At 44.8% G+C, this 22,939-nt stretch overlaps 2 protein-coding genes across 3 annotated transcripts in view; one reads left to right on the forward strand and one right to left on the reverse strand.

The window, feature by feature from the left end:
* Nucleotides 1-22,939, reverse strand: part of si:dkeyp-9d4.3 (caskin-2) — a 113,937-nt gene that overhangs the window by 33,151 nt on the left and 57,847 nt on the right. The window lies entirely within an intron of this gene.
* On the forward strand, nt 458-22,857 carry LOC132453491 (protein kinase C beta type). Of its 2 annotated transcripts, none has more exons than XM_060046372.1 (17): nt 458-991; nt 1,731-1,762; nt 8,177-8,259; nt 11,451-11,562; nt 12,129-12,257; nt 12,960-13,116; nt 13,667-13,801; nt 13,919-14,015; nt 14,587-14,733; nt 15,234-15,407; nt 15,660-15,751; nt 16,056-16,118; nt 16,207-16,345; nt 16,735-16,815; nt 16,945-17,052; nt 17,604-17,744; nt 21,022-22,857. In XM_060046372.1, exons 1-17 carry the CDS (start codon nt 825-827, stop codon nt 21,172-21,174), a joined length of 2,010 nt encoding a protein of 669 aa, XP_059902355.1. In that variant the 5' UTR covers nt 458-824; the 3' UTR covers nt 21,175-22,857. The 2 variants fall into 2 exon arrangements, with proteins under 2 accessions (XP_059902355.1, XP_059902354.1); XM_060046371.1 differs by lacking the exon at nt 21,022-22,857 and adding an exon at nt 18,235-20,076 and having other exon boundaries at nt 459-991.

Raw genomic sequence — 22,939 nt, forward strand, 5'->3', positions numbered from 1 at the left:
ATGACAAAATATACGATATTAAAAGCATAACATAAACACAACAAGAGCTTGTCAGAGATATGTCAGTTCTTTGACATGCCACAATTCTTTGGCGCAACTTCCAACACAGACCGCAGCTAAAGGAGACCATCTGCCGGCGTGTTCTGTCCAACCAAGACCAATTGGACTCGTCCTGATTTGGTCTGCTGTTACTGTCAGATTGTTTAGCCAAAGTACGCCTAAATGTCTTCATCTTTATTGCTTTAGAGCCTTGCAGTTGGGAAGACATAAATGCCCCCTTACTGTCCAAAAGCATGCCCCTTGTCGTTAAACATACCGATGCAGTCTTTTAATAACCGTTTATATTATTTACATGTGAAATAGAATACGTAAGGTGATAGATGGTTAATTGGATAGATCACCCTTCAAATGGATATCAAATATGTGTGTGAGAGAGAGAGAGAGGGAGAGAGGGAGAGAGAGAGAGACGCACACACAGACAGAGAGCGAGAGAAAGAGGGAGACACATAGGCCTACATACACAGACCGAGAGACACAGAGAGAGAGCAAAAAAAAGCAACACAGTGTAGCAAACAGGGAAGCAGGTAAGCGGCGCGTGGAGCAGCCGGAAGCAGCAACAGCAGCAGCAGCAGCAGCAACAGCAGCAGCATCGCGATTTGGACGTAGCGCGACAACCGGGAACCCGGCTGACATTCTTGCGGCCAGCGGGGTGGAGGATAGGAGGAGGGGGCACCTACACGGCAACGCATTCTCGCTGGCAGTCCGTCCCTCGCACAGTTTTTTCTCCCTCTCTCCATCTAAACCGTCGCTTCTTCGTCGTTAAGATGGCTGACCCAAGCAGCGACGACGGAGAGGCACCGGAGAGCGCGCGCGGCTTCGCCCGACAGGGAGCCCTTCGACAGAAGAACGTGCACGAAGTCAAGAACCACAAGTTCATCGCGCGCTTCTTTAAGCAGCCTACCTTTTGCAGCCACTGCACAGACTTTATATGGTGAGTGTGTCTGTGGAACGCGCGCGCGCGCGCGCGATTGAGTGTGTATAATTGGGTGAGCAACCGACGCGGTGGTGTCTCCGTGTGGAAACGCTATAGAGACCGCAGGACACAGGTGATTCACTTGCTGCTGCGGATGTTTCAGAGGCCCTCCACGGGCGTACACACAGGCACAGCTCGGTCACATTGTAGCATAGGCTGTGATGTGCCGTGCCCTCATGTTGTACAATGCGACAATATCCCGGCCCTGTGGGCGATGTGTATCGGTTGCCGCAGAGCCGCCGTTGTGCTGCATGTTTTTTTTGGTGCCACATCCACCCGATATCCACCTCTGGTGTAGTAGGACAGGTGAAGGAATGCAGTTCAAGACACAGGCCCCACTGTTGCGGCAACAGCTGTGTGTGTGTGTGTGTGTGTGTGTGTGTGTGTGTGTGTGTGTGTGTGTGTGTGTGTGTGTGTGTGTGTGTGTGTGTGTGTGTGTGTGTGAGATATATATTGAGTGTGTGCGTGTGAGAGAGATATACATTGAGTGTGTGCGTGTGAGAGAGATATACATTGAGTGTGTGTGTGTGTGTGTGTGAGAGATTGAGCTGGTGTGTGTTCGTCTGAGAGAGAGATATACATGGAGAGTGTGTGTGTGCGCGTTTGAGAGAAAGATATAAGGTGTGTGTGTGTGAATGGGAGTCCAGTGATTTTAATGTATGCATTTGAATTGACAGCATCTCTATTTGTTTTGCAGGGGCTTTGGAAAGCAAGGATTTCAGTGCCAAGGTAAGCGCATGGCTCACTTCAAAACGTCTGTACTATCTATGGTTGTGTGGGAGGATGTTCAAAGTGTGATTAAAAAAATATGGGCGACCAGCCATTTAAGGGCTGTTGATGTGGTCCACCATATTGTCATGAGAAAGGCTGCATAGAACGCAGAGAGAAACTGTTCCGAGAGTGAGAATGTTCTCCAAGAACATTCTCACATTCTCGGCTGCAGAATAATTGAAGATCCAAGAGGGGCAGAACTGACTGGTGAAAGTTGAGCAGTCTTGCATAGGCCAGAGACAGATGGGCATGCAACTGAATTTGGATGAGCACCTTGGATGTCTGATTACGTTATAGCCAAAGGAGAGGGGTGTGGAAGAGGATGGATGGATGATTTATTTCAACACGTGTGCCATTGAGGCTTGTTTGCATGAACATAATGGCCCTCTTTTTTTCTTTCAAGAGAAAAGCCATTTGTGTTTTGTGTTTGTATAGCCCTCACTTTATGACGATGTTTTGCTTTCGGTATCTATTCCTTCCTCTAATTTGGATTTGTCTCAAACCGTAAACAATAGGTCACCAGCTGGTACTGTTGTGAACCTTTTAATGGCTGAGCTCCTAAAAAACAGACTGTGGTAGTGAACAGGTCATTGGACATTTAGTAAGCGTTATGATTGGAATGATTTCGCACCGATTTCCCCCAGTGAAGACATTCTGTCGCCCTTTAGACGCGACTGTTGCAGACAGATCTCTGTGGTGATGCAGGAAACCCATCAATAGTTAGCAGAATTAACTCTTCTGTTGCTGTGCATGTGGGTGTGGGTGGGAGTGTGTGCAGAGAGTAGATAGTCATGCAGGCCGAATCCTTATTCATCCGATTATTAGCACATTAACACATTAGCACATTCAACACATGTGCCCACACATGCAGTTGGGTAAATGGATCAACATCAATAATGCAACAGTGGATCTTTGAGGTTTGGGGGGTGTCAATAATTAAGTAACAAAATTAATATGTAGACTCATTATATTATACAAGAGGTAGAGGAAAAAACAGACAAGTACAAAAACTGACTTTATAAAAGCTACTCGTTAGGTTCATTATATGGCTGGCAAGGAACTATTCATTGAAGAATGACTATATCTAACACCAAAAACCATCAAGTGGCACAAAGTACATCCTTCAATTAGGCCTGGATAACCGACCTTCGTTAGTTACTTGATCACATAGAGAACAACAAGAAAATTGGTGTGAAGAAAATCTGCGTATGACGAAAACTAACGCAAATATGTTCGTTTCGTCTGGTTCTCCTGCTATCCGCGGAAGAACGAGACGAAATCTAACACATTTTTGTAAATTGACCAAGTTTAGGGACGGGAGAGAGAGCAAAAGCTTGATGTATTTCAGAGTAAGAAATGCAACTGCATTGTCTGGCAGTGGAATGTAAAACCACGGTTCCAGACATGTGGTGACTGGAGACAAAAGTTGGTGGCCTACCCTTGTGGGTGTGTGCTAAAATTACCTTTGGTGTACCTGTTTTTTTTGTAAAGATTTGAAAGCTAAATAATGATTCAATACTAACCTTACTTACCTTGGCTTGATTAAAAAAAATCCTCTTGGCGTGTCCACACGCCACGAGTCAACATGTTTTACAGGTAAACGTATTTTTCTATCGTCATCATTAACGGCTACGTCGATACACTTTAATTTCTGTTAGGTGTCATAGGCATTGATCGAAGCCAGACAGTGGGTGAAATAGTATCCTGCCCATTGATTGTGCAGTAAACAACAACTGAAATAGTATCGCTGCTATTGATTAGCAGGTCAGACAGTTATATTTAGATATTGATCAGTATTCTTTGATGACATACCTGTGGCTTGGCCAAAACAAGTTTCCTGCTTATCCAAGGCCGCACGCTTATCCATGCATCTTAACCTGTAGTAAAATAACCCCAGTAATACATGCTGTATGTCAACCACCTCTTAATGTGGCAGTTAAAAATTCCATTTAAGTTTTTTTCGTCATTATGTTTTTTTTCATCATTAAATATACTGCAACCATCATTGATAAAACCCTCAATCTCAGTGGGGTACATAAAGTGGCAAGACTTTATTCTGCATGGAAATGAAGATTTGTGAACGGTCCACGTGTGAACTACGTATATCCTCTGCTACGCATGGCCTGGTGGCTCACGAGTACGGTCATTTATTTTTCAGTTCCCCGATTACACTATGTTTAACCTCTGTGAGTGGTGAGAGGCTTCCTCTGCCTCTGTGTGCCTGACGCAAGCCTCCTGTTCAGACAGGCGGACGGGGACGGGGCTAGATATAAGCTAGATAACGCTCAGCTGACTGCACTCGGGAATGTTCCCTGATGTGACCATTCCCATGGAATACAACGGCATATATGAAGATACAATTACAGCCCAAGTGCTTCAGCTGTAATTGTATATTATATGAATATACAATTACAACTGAATGCTTCCGTTGTAATTGTAGTTAAATGCCTCCAACCCCCCTTGGATTTGATTTTGAATTTGCAACATAGTACCATCCTGTTTTGCTGCCTCTCTGAGCTCTGATTTGTCGAGAGAATGTGTTCAACTCAGCAGTTCCTTTTTAAGTCCCGTCTTCCTCTGTGGAAACAAACGACACTGATGTGTTGCTCGCAATTAAATGCAGCAGTTATGCTATCTGATGTAGCAAAAAAAAAAGCGTAGTCTAGCCTAGCTGTTTTTCCCTTGGAATATAGTTGTTTATACATGAGCATATGCTCCAACCTTTCAATGAGGATGAGCAACAGATACTGCTTAAGGAATAGCATCTTCACAAGTATCATATTCCTTTTATAGAACAAAATCTATGTTTGATCCGCAGAGCTCCCTCAGGGACTAAGCCTCTACGGGCTCAAGAGGGGTTCCTCACGCCTTATCACTGTGCCTGAGAAAACTCCACGATAAGAGTCAAATGTCCCCAAAGGTCAAAATGTACTTTTAAGGGCAACCAGAAGCTGATAGACATGTCAACATGATGACTCGCTGGGCCTGTGGTGGTGGATAGAAGCTTGCTGAATCAACTGTACTCATGGAATTTCAATTGAGAGATAATGTTCCCCTGTGTGCATTATCTCGCCCTGCTGATAGAGCAAAGCAGTTTACTGAATGCTACTCACATGTTGGACACAAACGTTGGTAGAAATGGTCTTCCAAGGATTATGTAAAGACTTGAAGAAAATGCATGCATTAAGGTTAAGTGGTTTTATCCGTTGCAGAAAATTGAAATATTCTTTACTGCAAAGGTGAGGGTGTCAAGGCTTGGTTGACGATAAACCGTTTAAGTGTATTTGATCATCTAGCACATTAGTGGGCGGGACAGGGCTAGACGGGCCATGCGTCAATCTAACGACAAGAACTACAGTTATGCCTTAGAGTGGCATTGGAAGCTTGATAAATTCAAATTCGTGTGTGCGTGTGCGTGTGTTGAGATGGCAAGTTGGATTGTGGAACATGATTCATGTGAACTTGTCAGCGACTTCATCCAATCTGATTTGTTGATAATGTTGTCTGTCCATTGAAGGCGCTATAACTAGACTCCTCCCATAGCCAGGTTGCTAAGCAACAGACAAATTACCTTCTTGGCAGGTCACTAAGCCTGTTTGTCAATGGAATGTGTGTAGTCCTGTATGGATGACATCATGGTTTTATGAGCGTGTTTTTGAAGTCTGGCCCTCTTCCTCTATGCTATATGGCTGTTCCCCCCGTCACTTCTATTTGCCATTACTGTTTACTCTTTCTGCCAACACACTTAATTAATTCCTCCATCCTTCACACACTGGCTCAAACCCAGCTATGCCCCCTACTCTTCCCCCACACACACACACACACACACGTATGCACACACTCTGACACGAACACAGACATATTTGTGTTTGTCTCTCTATACTCTGCCTTCATTGAGTTTCCATAACTTGCTGCTCTTCAGGATCCAGAGCGTGAATCCTGTCCAAACTGATTGATGCATACATCTTGTTTTACTATAAACCAAAGGCAGCCTGGAGACGACGATCCACTTGTAATACTGTCTTTCTACAATCTCGTATAAGACCTGTTCAGTTCAATGTTCACTATCGCGTTCAGAAACCGACTGGCAGTGAAGTTAGTCACCTGTGGCTGGGTGGGCTCCAGTGGGCTGAGATGTTACAAAGCTGAATGTGTGAGGATGAATGCGTGACGTCCTATCAGGAATACCCCCCCCCCCCGGACAGTGCTCACCGTATCAGTTACTCCTAACCTATAGCCTGGAATACTGGAAGAACAACGCTATAATCACACCCCTATGAATGTCACCCTCTCCACAGTTTGCATTATGTTAGCGTCTTGGGCTGGGTATTCTGGTCATTGTTTCTGTTTATTGTTTGTCGTTTGTGTTTTGTTGCTGTGTTGTTGGTTGAGGTTGAGCCCCAAGGATGAGTAATGGTCTGACTGTGATCTGTGTGGAACATTGACACAAGGATTAGTGCAGGCCCTTTCTTCTCACGTGCCACGCCTCCGGAGCCTTTTTCCAAGGTTGTGTAGAGGTAAAGCAAATGGTGCTAGGTTCAATATCATCGCCTGTGATGTATAGTGCCTGAGTCTTACCTGCTCCTTACTGACATGTATCAGAACATCAATGTCATTTAACCATGTCTGAGCATCTGCTAAACGTCTTAATACTCATTGCAGATCAAATTTATGTTACTATTGATTTTGATTGAAAACATGTATTTACAAACAATTTGGGTATTGGTCATTGTATGATGTACTTCAAAGATCCCATGGAATGAAAATGTCACTTTCTGAGGTTTTCTCACATTAGAATGAGTTCCCCTAGCCTACTTATGCTCCCCCCGGTAGCTAGTAATTTTGTTTGGTGTAAAACAAGTTTTTTAAAAGCGGAGCATTCTGCTCCGCTTTTAAAAAACGAAGCTCAGACGCGCCGTTTTGGAATTTTCCCTGCATGTCGTCATAAGGGGAGATGCCACCTCCCCTTTCTCTGCCTTGCCAGCCCAGAGAAGGAACTTTGGCGTTGACTCCTTGAAGTAGGCTACATGAACCACGACATGGAGGAGAAAGGGATCGTTGCCCGCGATTGTCTCCCGCTTGAGCCCCTCTTCCGCTTCCCACTGCCGAGGCGGTGGTTACTCGGCAGCGAGTCTCCGGCGGGAGACAATCGCGGTCAACAATCGTGGGCAACAATCCCTTCCTCCTCCATGTCGTGGTTCAGTCTACTTCAGTTTGATGTGGATGTGGAAGAACTAGAGACGTTGGTGATCCCGACGCAGTCGTTTGAGATTCATAATATCGTCTGGAGGCGCACACAGCTTTTGGCCTTGATAATATATATTATATGATATAGATATCCATGTATAATATATTATTTAGATATAGAGCTCCAGGACTCCCGCCGGAGCACCTGGAGTGTTCTAGAATATTTACAAAACACGGCCAAAGGCTTTGTGCGCCTCGCCACTGCGATACATCCCCTGTAAGCAGAGCGCATGGTACCATGGCCGCAAGCTGCTCAGGGCCACACCTCCAATCTCCTCCTTGGCCATGCCTCCCTCCTCCTCATTTGCATTAAAGCTACCGACACCGAAACGGCGCGTTTGGGGAAAGCTCAATGTGCGACTGGTTCGTAGTGGCTGTAATTCTGCACCACGGCTGGATTTCGGGAACGTCTTCAAATACTGTGTTAGGGGCCCAACAATATCTATATCAAAGCATCCATAAAGTAGCATGCCATGTGATGCTTATGTGTTGAGGTGGTTTTTTTTTAGGTGGTTTTTTTTTGCTAATCCCTACACTGTGCCCCCCTTATAGGAGCATAGTTTGGGGTATTGACAATTTTTTTTTTCCCCCTCGTTTCCTCTTGTCTTAGCTTTGAAACTTTCTTATTTAATGCGGGCCGCGGGTTCTTCGTGAACAAGCGCCTGACAGTCTCTCCGTCCTGTCTCCCCACACTGTCTTCTATGTTTCTGGGACGGATTGTTACTGGGAATTTCCTCACTCTCCACCTCATCCCTAACTCTCCACCTCAAGCTGGTGTGTAGTGAGCGTTCTGGTGCCGATTGGTTGCCGTGCATCACCCAAGTGGGTGCTACATATCGGTGGTGGTTAGTGAGGTCCCCCCCTTTCTTTTGAGTGTTATTCTGTTTTGATATGCTCTGTAAGGTGACCTTGGGTGTCTTGAAAGGCGCCTCTAAATAAAATGTATTATTATTATTATTATTATGGGACCTTTAATTTATAAAATTCTATTTCAGAATTTGTTATAGGGAAGGAGTCCTAGCAACATGCCGTGTGTAGTTTTGTGTTTTAATTTGAAGGTGATCCTGAAAATAAATGTAAAAGTGTGTCAAATGTCCTATGATTGCCTCTCCCGTTCTCTCCCAGTGTGTTGCTTCGTGGTCCATAAACGCTGCCATGAGTTCGTCACCTTCTCCTGTCCGGGCGCAGACAAGGGGCCTGCGTCGGACGTAAGTGAAGGAAACACAACTTATTCTTCTGTCTTGACGACCGCCTCTGTTCATTATGGCTTTGGATACTCGATGCATGAATGAAACACAACATATTTCTCCGTCTTAAAACTAACCTATTTTTTTCAATTGGAATTATGCCTTGGATACTTAATGCATGAATGAAACACAACTTATTCATCAATCTTAACACTAACCTCTTTTAGAATGGCATTCGGTCTTGGATGCTTAATGCATGAATGAAACGAAACTTGTTCTTCTTTCTTGTTTTGTTGTGCGGTCTTGCATTTTGCTATCTTATGAATGCTTACAAAATGAAAACCTGAAGCCCAGATTCAGTACATTTAATGGACTTGAGCTTCTCCTCTTCCACGGCTCAGCCCCTTCTGCTGATGAAATTTGATGTCAGATTGCCCTTATCCTCCTTGAACTCCTTAAGGAGTTCAAGGAGGACTTCCAGCCATCCATCTCTTCTTACTGGTGTTGCCATTTATAGTGTGCAAGTATACATATCAACCCATACTTCTTATCTATGCCATAACAAAAATATAAAAAACAATTTTGGATTGACATTTGCCCGCAATATTGAAGAAGACTAGTGCATCATCAAAACAAACGTTCTATCTGCTCCCATTCATCACAAACTGGGCTGATCTCGCTGTAGCCATTAGGTTATGCTACCTTAAAGACATGCTACCTTAAAGACGTGCTACTGAAGAAAAAGCCATACAAAGCCTTAACCTTTTACAGCTTGCCACACCTTCTTAAATGGCAATCATCCTCTTTTTTTTTAAAGGCAGGGAAGGAGAACTTCCATTTTATTTGCTTAGGTATGATGGTTTCTGGCTGGCCGGTCTGACAGCTTTTTCTGTGTTTATTTTAGCTGTGAACGCCTTCATTACATCTACTTGAATGGGGCAGACTTTGGATGGGAATAGTGCACAAACAGGAATTGCGTGAGCAGTGTCTTTCTGGCACTGATCTTGAGAAGGAAAGATAATCCGATCTAAATCCAATTCCCACCAATGGGACATGTCCCAACAAAACACTATGGAAGCCTAGGAGCAGTTTACTAAACACAACCAGACAACAGACTTCAAATCTTACAATGCTGTCTTCCATGTCAGAATCCTTTTGGATTGACTGTAAACATGCACAATCTTTGATAGTGCATACTATTTGTATCTGCATTATGGCCAAACAAATTAATCTAATGCCAGTCTTTTGAAACAACCTTGGATCATTTGGAAGTAATTGGCAATGTGAACAGGACATTTTCACAAGTTAGCCACCCAGGCTTGTTTCACAATGCTTTTAACAAAGGGTGAACTAACCCGTATGAACCACATTGTGATCTAGGAACTTCTAAGATGTATAAAACGTGATTTGACCTGATCCTCATACCACTGGCTTATTGCTCAAAACTTTGCCATAAGGTTTCAAGTCTCAAGGAGCTATACAATTGTACATACCTGGCCCATGGCAGAATGGACCAAGATAACCTCAACATTGGGTAGCAAACTGGGACAAAGTTGCCTTAGGCTCAATGTATTTATGTGGCAATTACTACAGGCCCTGACATTCTCACCTGTTCCCACCCACTTCACCCTCTTCACCAACCCATTTCAACATAATTAAGGGCATTTAAACAACACAATGACAAGCGGTAGCTTGTTGGATTTGTTATACGAATCTAAACTGATAGACAATCAAATTGTAAAAAAATAAATCGGAAAGCTTAAATATGTAAAATGTTTTTCGTAAAATGGCTAGTGTGTAACCAAAGTAAAATGTGCAACAACCAACCACCGCACTATCTGATGCAGCGGGGTCCACGATGAGATAATATCAAATTCTCAGGGAGGGCTCCGGGTGGAGCCAAGATGGGAGCACTTAGAAAGAGCAGACTGTTCGCCACGTGATGTTTGCTTCAGTTAATGTGTGTCTGACTAGAATTGACATAAATCATCAACAATATTGAACGAATTGAGGCCTACATGTAATCACTTCTTTAACAGCAAACACGGCCTATTTCCTTCAATCTAAGCCTGTGGCAGTCACCTGGTTATGGAACATCTGTTTTTTTTCCATATACATAAGCGCTATAAGCTGAATCATCTCTTCACCTGGCCTATGTCTTAAATCAAGAATGAATCAGAACAGTAAGCTGCTTGCATTCAGGGCTACTGTTTCCTCAGAAAGCGTAGGTACATTTGATATATTTTTGTATTTATCCAGGGATTCTACCAGTTGGATTTGAGGTGCCTTTTGTCTCGGGACCATACCCTATTGAAACTTAATGAATTGACAGAAACTCTTTCAGTCTGAGGAGTAATGATGTCTGACATAGATGTCTGATGCTTTACCTCAAATGTCTTTTGTTCCCTCTTTCTGTTGTGACTCAAGAGAGTACATGTAAGGACTATCTCACTTTGAGGAAGTATGAGCAGAATAGAAAGTTGAATTGAAACTAAAAAAGAGAAAATGAATGTAGGCTCTGGCTGATTTGGATCAGTTAACCCCTGATTTTAGTCAGATTCACGATATAAATGTTAGTCACCATATATATTATCTTACTCTCGCTTCATAAATCTTTTTTGGATAGGCTATCCAAAAAAAAGGGATAAAAATCCCCTTTGCCGTGGCTCAGGTTAAATATAGATTTTGCAGCCAATAATTAACCACGGTGCTGATGAATGTTGATATTAATAAATATGGTGAGATCAGCACGGCCTTTGTCCTTCCCTTCACTTGTTGTTTGTGTCTCACACACACACACACACACACACACACACACACACACACACACACACACACACAGGCACACAGGCACACAGGTACACTTGCAGCCACAGGCACGCACAAACCAAATACTTTATGACCTCTGAGTTTTGCCGCCTGGTTGCTTTAACTTAATGAACCAGTTTCCCTTTGAGGGACACACGCAGACACATACATATATTGCAATATTGGGGCAGCGATGCAACTCCCAGCCGTTAGTCATGTGATATATCCTTATCGCTGCGCTTTGTCAATTTGTGTAACCCCCCCATCTCCCTTGGCAGGAGCCTTAAACACACAAATATTTGTGCCCATTCAGCCTTGAACGACCTGCTTTATGGTGAACTTTACCCTCTTCTCCTTCCTCCTGTGTTCTCTCCCTCTCTCTACTATCCACCTTCCCTCTGCAGGACCCTCGTAGTAAACACAAGTTTAAAGTCCACACCTACTCCAGTCCCACCTTCTGCGACCACTGTGGCTCTCTCCTCTATGGCTTGCTACACCAGGGCATGAAATGTGACCGTATGTACCCCCCTCCCCCCACAACGCCACCACACCACCACCATGTCTCGTCAACAGCCTCTGTCTCTCCTCCGTCTTCTCTTGTATCTCGTGTAACTGATGACTAAGTATGTATTCCCGGGAATAGCTCTCTCGTTTTCTGTGCTCTGTAAGCGCCAGTGGGGCTTCCTCTTTCCTCTGGATTTACAATAAAAATGCACAGCGCTATATTTAGCTGCTCACTGTTAAATTTGAGGAAGTCGCTTTTTTTCTTCTAAATAAACCCCCCCTCCTCCCCACCTCAAAGGGAATGCCAATAATCGCAGCATTCTGCCCTCTAGTGGGCATAGGGGATAAAACATGTATTTATATTTCTCTTCCTGTTTATTTAAGCGTAATCTTTTCTGCTATGTTTATTTACTCTACTCGTAATAGATATGTTTAAAACTATCATAACAATATGATAACATGGGACAACCCTTATCTTGATGCATAAGTGAAAAAGATGTGTTCGAATGTATTGACCACACCAAGAGATTTTCAACGATTCTCATGTTTTGTCTGTCTTTTCTTTCCCATCTTCCCAGACTGCATGATGAACATCCACAAGCGGTGTGTGGCTAATGTCCCCAGCCTGTGTGGAACAGACCACACGGAGAGGAGAGGACGCATCTACATCACTGCCAAGATGGTGGAGGAAGCTCTCACTGTCACGGGTAGAGATCTCTCGCTCTCTCGCTCTCGCCCTCTCCTGAATACAAAACAATGTCTTGATATTGACAGAGATGCCTTTTAAGACTATCCTCTTAAAGGTATGCATGAAACTCAAAAGTCCATTAGTTAATCAATAGGCCAACGATTGCTCCACTTAGAACAAGACCTCTGTAGGGCAGAGGTCCTCTGTAGGGCAGAGGTCCTCTGTAGGGCAGAGGTCCTCTGTAGGGCAGAGGTCCTCTGTAGGGCAGAGGACCTCTGTAGGGCAGAGGACCTCTGTATTTCTAGCGGTGCTTTCTCTGCCTCTACCTGTCACTCCGATCCACTCCCCTCCAGCTTCCTCATGCTCCAAAAAAGGATGAACTGCATAAAGCTGTAGTTATAGCAAGCACACACTCCTGCAAAGGATTAGTATGATTGATATGTATCTTACTTGCTGTACCCTGTACCTAACTTGCTGTACCCTGTACAGCAAGTTAGAAGCAGCCTCATGTCCTGTAGGGGGACGGTGGACAAGACGAGAAACGTGTGATGATCTCTTTGATCTTCACTCTCTCTCTCTCTCTCTCTCTCTCTCTCTCTCTCTCTCTCTCTCTCTCTCTCTCTCTCTCTCTCTCTCTCTCTCTCTCTCTCTCTCTCTCTCTCTCTCTCTCTCTCTCTCTCTCTCTCTCTCTTCCCCCAATCTCTCTCTCCCCCCCCTGCAGTCGGTGAGGCCAGGAATCTGGTGCCCATGGACCCCAACGGTCTGTCAGACCCCTACGTCAAGCTGAAGCTGATCCCAGACCCCAAAAGCGAGAGTAAGCAGAAAACCAAGACCATCAAATGCTGCCTCAACCCAACGTGGAACGAGACCTTCATTTTGTGAGTCCTCCTCCTCGTTATCACTATCAGAGTCTTCTGTTTACCAGAACTGGGGCACAGTGACTCAACCCAGGGGCCATCCACTTTAAAGAGCCACTATAACAGACCAAGATGTTGCTATAGCTGCTCATGAATAAACAGGAGCCGGGTTTATATTTGGCATGGGTTTTTCAGAATTGCGTCTGTATAGAGAGGCTCTGAGGTAACTGGAGCACATTGGACTGACCCTGTCCCAATTTCTGTCTTTGTCCGTTACGACCGCGTTCATTTCTGGGTCGCCTCCACAGAGGAACTAGGACTGTGTTAGCTTCGTTATGTACCAGTTTGTTTTGTGTTCAGCGAGTGCAGTTTATGCTACCACAAAAATGTTTTAATATGGGTGCCAGAACTAAAAATAAAACGAATAAACAAGAAAAAAAATCACGTTTTTTGGTTGAACTACCATTTAACAAGAACTCTTGATGCACCCTTCATCTTCTATACTATTCTGATTGTTGCTACATGTGTTCCTCTGACCCATTTGTTTTGATCCTCCTCATCCACCCGACAGCAAGTTGAAAGATACGGACAAAGACCGCCGGCTGTCCGTAGAGATCTGGGACTGGGACCTGACCAGCAGAAACGACTTCATGGGCTCCCTCTCTTTCGGCATCTCAGAGCTCCAGAAACAAGCAGTAGATGGATGGTAAGAGGTTGTGTGGCGAAGGCTGTGCCAGGACCATCTGGACCTCCATGATGTCTATTTCCCCGACCACGCCTGACCATGGGTTCTACTCCGGTCTTCTCTGAACGTGACTCCTAGGTTCAAGCTCCTGGGACAGGAGGAAGGAGAATATTTTAATGTCCCCGTGCAGCCAGAAGGTGAAGAGGGAAACGAGGAGCTACGCCAAAAGTTTGAGGTTTGAGATTTTTGTTTGTAGATATTCACAAGGGGTGGGCCGTCATTGTACTAGTTAACTAGTTCTATGTAACGACTCTCAGTTAGACTCTTAAAGGTGACTTATTATATCACCAGGTGTGAGTGTGATTCGCCGTTACAAGCCATTTTGAAAATCGGCCTCATCTGACATCACAAGTGGGCGTGTCCACCTAGATGTGTGCTGGATAGATCAGTCTACCAGCCTACCCAGTGGACTGTAGCAAACGTTGCTCATCTATCCGTCATACATCGCGGTGGACACGCCCACCTATGATGTCATGACATCATAGGCAGATTTTCAAAACAGCTTGTAGCGTCTTATCACACACCTGGTGGTATAATATGTCACCTTTAACAACGGTGTTTTGAATTCATAAGCATATCTAAATATTAAGCGATATTGGGTAGAATTCCCCATAATTATTGTGATAATCGCACCTCCATTTATATATTTCAACATTAGCTTCAACAACCGCACAAACTGTTGACCTGAGGCCCATATGTGTTTTATGGGCCTATCCAATGACCCTTCTCGTCTGTCCCTACTACAGAGGGCCCGGGTGGGCCCAGGGAAGTCCAGTGGGGGGGGGGACTCCTCTTCCTCGGTGTGTAGGTACGACAGCAACGGAAACCAGGACCGCGTCAAGCTGTCTGACTTCACCTTCATCATGGTGCTGGGCAAGGGCAGCTTCGGGAAGGTGGGTCACGTGCAAGCCGACACACCATACACAGACACACTGCTACGATGAGATCCATTAGTGGAGGACTCTGAGATGTGTGACTCGTTCTCTAATTGAAACGTCGGTAACAAGGCCCGATAAGCACTAGGGCTGAACGATTTATCAAATTAACTTGACTTGTAATGTAATAGAACGCGATTTTCAAATCGCAAAGCCTGCAATTTAAAATAAAAAATAAAAAATAATTTAACAGTTCAATAGTTAAATAAAGATGTTGACCGCTTCCAATGTTGTGTTGGTCATACCATAGAATGAGTTATGCTTGTTTAGTGAATAATACAAAACAAAAGTCTCTAAAAGACTCTAAAAAAAGAAAAATCGCAATCGCAATATTGGTCGAAATAATCGCAATTCGATTATTTCCCCAAATCGTTCAGCCTTAATTATCACGGATTCAGATGAGAAAAAAAACGAATGAGCTGAAGCTACAGCACCCTGCGCTTTGCGTTCCTCCCCAGGTGATGCTAGCCGAGCGCAAGGGCGCAGAGGAGCTGTACGCCATCAAGATCCTGAAGAAGGACGTGGTGATCCAGGACGACGACGTGGAGTGCACCATGGTGGAGAAGAGGGTGCTGGCCCTGTCCGGGAAGCCACCCTTCCTCACCCATTTGCACTCCTGCTTCCAGACCATGGTAGGGATGACCCCCCCTTTCCCCAAAACAGGGTCCCCCCCCCAAACCAAACCTGTCTCGCAAACCTGTAGCCATCCTTGAGAGAGACCCTGCTCCTTGATGACGTGCAACTGCGTGAAGTCTCCTTAGTCAAAAGCAGCTGCTAATAAACGAGTTGATAGTAGTTCAGATTGTTGCAGAACACACAATTTAGTGCACAATGTCTTGAACAGATAAAGATTGGTATTGGGTTATTTGTTTGTCGTCCCCTAGGACCGGCTGTACTTTGTGATGGAGTACATTAACGGTGGAGACCTGATGTACCAGATCCAGCAGGTGGGCAAGTTCAAGGAGCCCCACGCTGTGTAAGTACCACACGCACGCGCGCACATGCCGACACACACTGGCACGGCGGGAGAATATGAATCTTGGATCCATTAGTCCTACTATGTTATGGCTGAACTTCTGGGGGCACTGCTAAGAGCCTGGGTGAACATAAGCGCCCAGTTCTATTTTTTTGGTCGCTTTACAAACGTGAAGTGAAATACGGGCTCTGTGTGCTTCGACGATGCGAAACGAATCGAAAGCAAATGTGCTTGCAAACCATATTCATGCTCACCCTGACACGGGTACACGAATGCAACCAGTCGTTCTCCTGTTGCCCTAAAGGTTCTACGCTGCCGAGATCGCCATCGGCCTTTTCTTCCTGCACTCCAAAGGCATCGTCTATCGGTGAGTCCAACGTCACACAGGCCACGCCCACGCCCGGTGTCGCGGGTTCACCTACAAACTACACACACTTGCATCCCCCTCTTCTCAGGGACCTGAAGCTGGACAACGTCATGCTGGACTCGGAGGGACACATAAAGATTGCTGACTTCGGCATGTGCAAGGAGAACATGCTGGACGGGGTCACCACCAAGACCTTCTGCGGCACACCGGACTACATCGCCCCCGAGGTGAGGCTCTGGGCCTGAGCTTGTGTTCTGCTGAACTCGCCCCTCCGTTTGCGTCGTTTTTTAGTCCAGGATATTTGTGGACCCAAAACAGACATCAATGTATTTGTTGAGCAATTGCATTCATTTGGATTAAAGTGTGTGTGTGTGTGTGTGTGTGTGTGTGTGTGTGTGTGTGTGTGTGTGTGTGTGTGTGTGTGTGTGTGTGTGTGTGTGTGTGTGTGTGTGTGTGTGTGTGTGTGTGTGTGTGTGTGTGTGTGTGTGTATCTAACGACAAGAACTACTGTTATGCCTTAGAGTGGCATTGGAAGCTTGATTAATTCAAATTCATTCATGCGTGTGCGTGCGTGTGTGCGACTACAAATCCTGTATCCCTGCTTTGCTATGTTCAGATCATAGCCTACCAGCCGTACGGGAGATCTGTGGACTGGTGGGCGTTTGGAGTGCTGCTCTACGAGATGCTTGCAGGACAGGTGTGTGTGTTGCGTGTGTTCGATGTATGGATTCATAAAGTCATCTTTAGTCTGTTAAGACTGTTTGGAATTGTGTCAAGGTGTACGTGTAAACTCATTGGAGTTGATGTGCGCTTTGGCCCTTCCCAGCCGCCGTTTGATGGAGAGGATGAGGACGAGCTATTCCAGTCCATCATGGAGCACCATGTGTCCTACCCCAAGTCCATGTCCAAAGAGGCCGTCGCCATCTGCAAAGGGGTAAAGATGCAAACTGCGACGCATGAAAAATAAAACGGAAAAACTATTACAAATACAAATTTTGAATGCAAATGAATGCAAATCTGGCCAAACCTGGTAGAAAGAAAAACCCATCGGACAAAAGTGCAGATTTCTCTCAGTCCCTTCACATCATAATTCAGTCTATTTTGGATCATATTGCTCAGTCGAGCCTTAAACTTTTGTCGCCAGCATTATTAATGCAATTCGGCTGACTGTGGCATTCCTTGGTTATCATGAACCTAACCTCCCTGACCCAGGTTCTGATTGGTCCTAGCCTTTCTATGTTTTAACAGGATCGAGGCCAGGCTGATCTTGTGAACTCAGGGATCAGGATGGAATAAAAGTTGACCAAGTGCTTTAACATGCACAGTGAACACAATTACTTTGATATATAACTGTGTGTGTGTGTGTGTGTGTGTGTGTGTGTGTGTGTGTGTGTGTGTGTGTGTGTGTGTGTGTGTGTGTGTGTGTGTGTGTGTGTGTGTGTGTGTGTGTGTGTGTGTGTGTGTGTGTGTGTGTGTGTGTGTCAGCTGATGACCAAGCACCCAGGGAAGCGTCTGGGGTGTGGACCGGAGGGCGAGAGGGACATAAAGGAGCATGCCTTCTTCCGCTACATCGACTGGGAGAAGCTGGAGAACAAGGAGGTCCAGCCGCCATTCAAACCTAAATCGGTGAGTGTGACAAAAACGCATCCTGATGATCAATTACAATTATGAATCTTTTTTTTTTTATCTAATATTACGTATATAGCGCTTTTTGTATAATGTGTATACGCTCCATGACATCAGGTAAGTTAAACAGATCCACTCATCCTTGACCCAAGTCCCAACCTTCTTTTCCGCCATTGGTCACTGCAAGAGGAAACCAATTCCAAGAATTGCAGTCACCAATGATGAAACTGATACGCCATTGGCTCACATATGGACCAATGGAAATCCACAGTCTCTGCTGAGACTGATTTTGATTGGTTGATATCATGTTTTAGTGGTCTCTCTTCCCCCCCCCCCCCCCCTTGTTTGTTTGTTTTCGTTCCATCCATCATCCCATCATACTCACGCCATCCCTTCATATCTCTCTCTTTTTCTGTCTCTCCATCGCTCTCGCTATCTCGCTCTCTCTCGCTCTCTCTTTTGTCTCTCCTTTTGTTTCCCCCCATGGCAGTGCGGGCGTGACGCGGAGAACTTTGACCGTTTTTTCACACGCCACCCCCCCGTGCTGACCCCCCCCGACCAGGAGCTTATAGCCAACCTGGACCAGGAAGAATTCAACGGCTTCTCATTTGTTAACTGCGAGTTCTCCCTCACGAGTCACTGACCATATCCCACCAATCAGGGCCCGGCCCGGCCCCCTCCCCCCCGCCCCCCCCCCCCTGCCCCGCCCCGCCCCGCCCAGCATCCTCATGTCATGTCCGGGCTGCCTCAACACGGTTTAAAATAACCGTTGAACATTTCACCAACACGTAGAACCGAACATGCCAGATCTCCTCTTCTGTGTAAACATCATATCCTACAAGGGTGTTGGGGGGGGGGGGGGGGGGGGGGGGAACGCGACATATTTAGGGAAATGTTCCTAGTAGGCTAGGAAGCCACTGTTTACCGTGAGTAATTATTTGATGCTTAAAAGCTGCCCTGAGAGCTAAGACCATATCATCAAGCTCTTCCAACCTTATTATTAAGTGCAGGAGTTAGGCTTTTGACTTGAAGTCCAGCAACTCTGCGGCATGCATGTGGCACGTTCATCTGTATTGGGTGTCCTCCTGTTCGGAAAAGATAATTCAGACTAGTTAACGTTCAGGGCCGATCTGTGCCTGAACTGTCTTAGTGACGCGATTGACATGTTGTAAACTGATTGTGAAGACCTACCGTTAATATTCATGGTGTAATATGCCGACGCATCTTCAACATTGATACTGTGTAAGTGTAATGGTCATACAAGTGAAAGCTCGACATTTTGTATCCCAGTTCTTTAAGTACTTATCATTTTCCTTTGTACTGTTAACCTCTTTTTTTTTTTTAGGACCAAAAACTGCTCCGATTTGAACGTTCTGTTGAATCAATATTGTGGTGGTGTTAACAAATATTTGCTAATTTGTGTTATGACTTGACTACAAATGGAGGTTGTTGCGGTCGGGAGGGCAATCGGTTCAGGGCCACTGGGTTCAATGACTGAAGACAAATAATGTCTTTGCAATCGTTACTGAAAGTATTTGCCATATAACCCTGTTTTGTTTATGATTTAAGGTTGAAGAATGAGACAAATTGTCCTCAGTCCAAAAGATATTGGTTAATTTTAAGAAAGAATGGAAGTGAAAAAGGACTAAATTGTGACAAATTTAACTAGATACAATCTTTTAATGTTGGAGAAATACTCTTCAACACATGGTTTGTAGTTATAACCTCAGAAGCATCTACAACTGTGCCAAAAAATAAAAGATTTTTGTTTCTTAGGACATTGAGGAAAATACTTGCCTGCCATAGCTGTGAGAAAAGGACATATTGTGCCATTTCAAATGATTCAGTGCAACTTGTTTGTCCAAAAAATAACACAATACAGTGGTATAGTTGAGTAAAGTACATCAGAAATATTTTTAAAGACGGAGCTGGATGTGTGTTTTCATGTCCGGTCCAGAGTCCGTTTATAGCCAGAGAAGCGCAGTGGACGACCAACGTCCAAATTTTGTTTTTTCAGCTGGTATATTAATTAGTCACGGCAAGATAAATGACGACCCTGCCTTTTTTGTCACACAATGTTTACCGACGAACATGGTAGATTGTGCTCGGGTCATTAAGCAATTTGATTTTAAGATGATTTAGAAAGTGCTCATGTGCTGATGCTAAAGGTGTTGTTGTTGACGATATATCTAACAATAAGGAATGTATGATAAGACTATCCAAGAGAGATTCTGGGAGAGAGGTTTTTGAATGAGAGTCAGGGATGTCACTGTGGATTGTCTAATTCTGCTGTTTGACTGAAAACTGCTAATATACTCAATGGTGCCTACCAGTTTGTTCTGTGTTGCCTTGTCTTACTACGTGATCTCTCAGTAGACCATGGAACCAACACACACACACACACACACACACACACACACACACACACACACACACATTTTCACCCATTTGGGGAGAACTATAAGGCCCTCAAATGGATCCAGGGGCTTGGTTTGAAATCTTTCCAGCCCCACCCTCTATACAGACGGAAGCCTTGTTGGGGGAGAGAGAGAAAGAGAGGGAGAAGAGGAGGTAGGACGTCAACCTCGATGTACATCTGTGTCTTCTACGTATACATGTGTCTTGCCTGAGGTGTGTCGCTTCCCTTCCTTTCTAGATGTGTCCGGTCCTTTCCTGACCGGTTCTGCAGTGTTTGGCTGTCTTGTTTCAGAGCACTCCTCTGTCTCTATCGCATTCTTCTGGGAGTTTGTCCTGGCTCTATGTCTGTGCTGTTGAACCGTACAACAGGTCTATTGCTTTGTGTGTGTGTGTGTGTGTGTGTGTGTGTGTGTGTGTGTGTGTGTGTGTGTGTGTGTGTGTGTGTGTGTGTGTGTGTGTGTGTGTGTGTGTGTGTGTGTGTGTGTGTGTGTGTGTGTGTGTGTGTGTGTGTGTGTGTGTTTTATGTGTGCTTGTGCACTTCTGAGTGCCTTATTAATTTGTTAATTACCATGTTTTGTAGTGCCTCTGGGTAGATCTTTTTCAAAGCAGGTATTTTTGCTTTTTATGACCGGGAGGCTTCCGCTGTGGGTGTCTATGCAAACAGCACCTTGTTTCACATCATTATCAAAAATACCCTCAACTCTCGACCTCTTTTCATCATTATTGCCTTTCTTAACCGACAACCGTTAATGATACTAACACTCTTTCATATTGTCCTCCCTCCCTTCCTTTTACCTCCTCCCTCCCCTTTCCCTGCCCATTTCCCTCCCCCATTTCCTGCACTGTTTCTTCACTCCAGAAATCCCGGCGTGACGTGGGCAACTTTGACAAGGAGTTCACCAAGATGGCGGTGGAGCTGACCCCCACGGACAAGCTGTTCATCATGAACCTTGACCAGACGGAGTTCCAGGGCTTCTCCTACACAAACCCCGAGTTCATCATCCAAGTCTAACCGCCCGCCTCCACGCCCACGCCCCCGGCCGTGACATTACTCCCATCCCGTCTGTCTCCGAAGGTCACGTCGGCAGATTCCTCTTTCAAGGACACACACACGCGCACACGCACATACACACACACGGCTAGTCACTTAAGGCAGCCAGAGGTGAGGCTATCGAAGGGTCCATGTGCATCACTGGACCTGACATTAAAGGGGGTACGTGTGTCTGTGTGTGTGCGCTTCGCAATCACAGGACCTTGTGGCCGTCAGTTCAATAGAAGGCCAGCAATCAGGAGCCAGAGTGACTGCGTGTGCTATTGATCGGTGGCCAGTGTCCCTTTGATTCCTTCTGTTCGGCCGCAGTCAGAGTTGGGTCATGAACATTCCACGATCGATGCGCCACGTATGTTTACACACGGGGTCAGGCCGGCCGTGGAGGCAAAGAATGTTTTGGGAATCCGTCGTTATTCTTTGTTATTTTATAACATCATGCCTAATTTCATTCATAAAAAAATTAAAAATACGTAGTCTTCTAAGCATGTTTTGTCTTCCAACTTGATGCAATAAATGTTCTCCCAAATATCTGTTCCACAGTCTGGCACTGTGTGTTACAGTGTGTTACGTGATGAAGGCCGATGCAATCCCAGTGGTGCAGCTCTTCTATGCATGCCATGTTAACGGTTAACTCTTAAGAATTTGCTTTTGCTGTCCTAGATAAACCGCAGTGTCTTGAATTTATCGGTAAGCGTCAGAGTTGACACGTCCACGCTAAGAGTCAGACGTTTGATACACTCCGAAAGGCTCTCTCAAGATGTTTGCAATGCAATGCAGAATACGTTTGGCAACACTTTTGTCTGAGTATTGAACAAAATGGAACATCTTTATGATTGTATGAAATGAATATATATATATACTTGTATATGTATTATACAAGACTGTGTAATAACTGAATGATCAGTGTGTTTGTGTAAATGTAGATGAGATTAGAGATAGAGGTGGTCTTCATGGTAATGTACACATCTCTGTGGTGATTCCTTTTATTTTTTACATACCTTGTTTTTTTATGATGTGTGTGTGTTGATATATAAATATATCAATATCGATGGATTGATCGATATAGATCCAGATATATTGGTAGATAAGGGGCCATGTACAGTTTAAAACAATGTCAACATTTGGTGCACAGTACCAGATGAAAGCTTTAAGCTAATTCAGATCTGCAGTACCTTTTTTCTCTTCTAATCACCCCCCCACCCTCTCATATTTCCCTTCAGGTAATTTTGGTTCCCACTTCTCCTAGTATTGTCTCCCTTTGGCCACCACCGTATACCCACTGAAGATTATTTATATTCTACTCTACTCCTGTTCTCCTCTTTCTGTCAAAGTGGCGTTGCCCCTCTCCATCTCTATTCCGTGTCTCTTTTGAAACAGTGGGAGCTGCATGAGGTGTGGGGGGGGGGGGGGGGTGTAAGAATTATTATAATGAATAAAAAAAATAGAGGATTTCAGTGTTAACTATGCAAGAGGTCGAGGGGGGGAGAATTGGAAGGAGGAGGGTGTCTCTTGTGAAGAGGCTTAAGGGAGTGATCTGTGATGGTCTTCATGTGTGTTGCATGCAATGTCTCTACCTCGGTGTGGGAGACAGTCTTTATGATACTACAATACCTAACATTGAAATTAAAGAAATTATTTGAATAATGCTGCCCCCTCCCTGTGTGTGTGTTTCACTTCATTTGGGAGGAATACTGATTCATAAGCACAGGATACGCCCTGCTACATT

The sequence above is a fragment of the Gadus macrocephalus genome, chromosome 3 (assembly GCF_031168955.1).
Source record: "Gadus macrocephalus chromosome 3, ASM3116895v1".
In the NCBI taxonomy this organism is placed as follows: domain Eukaryota; kingdom Metazoa; phylum Chordata; class Actinopteri; order Gadiformes; family Gadidae; genus Gadus; species Gadus macrocephalus.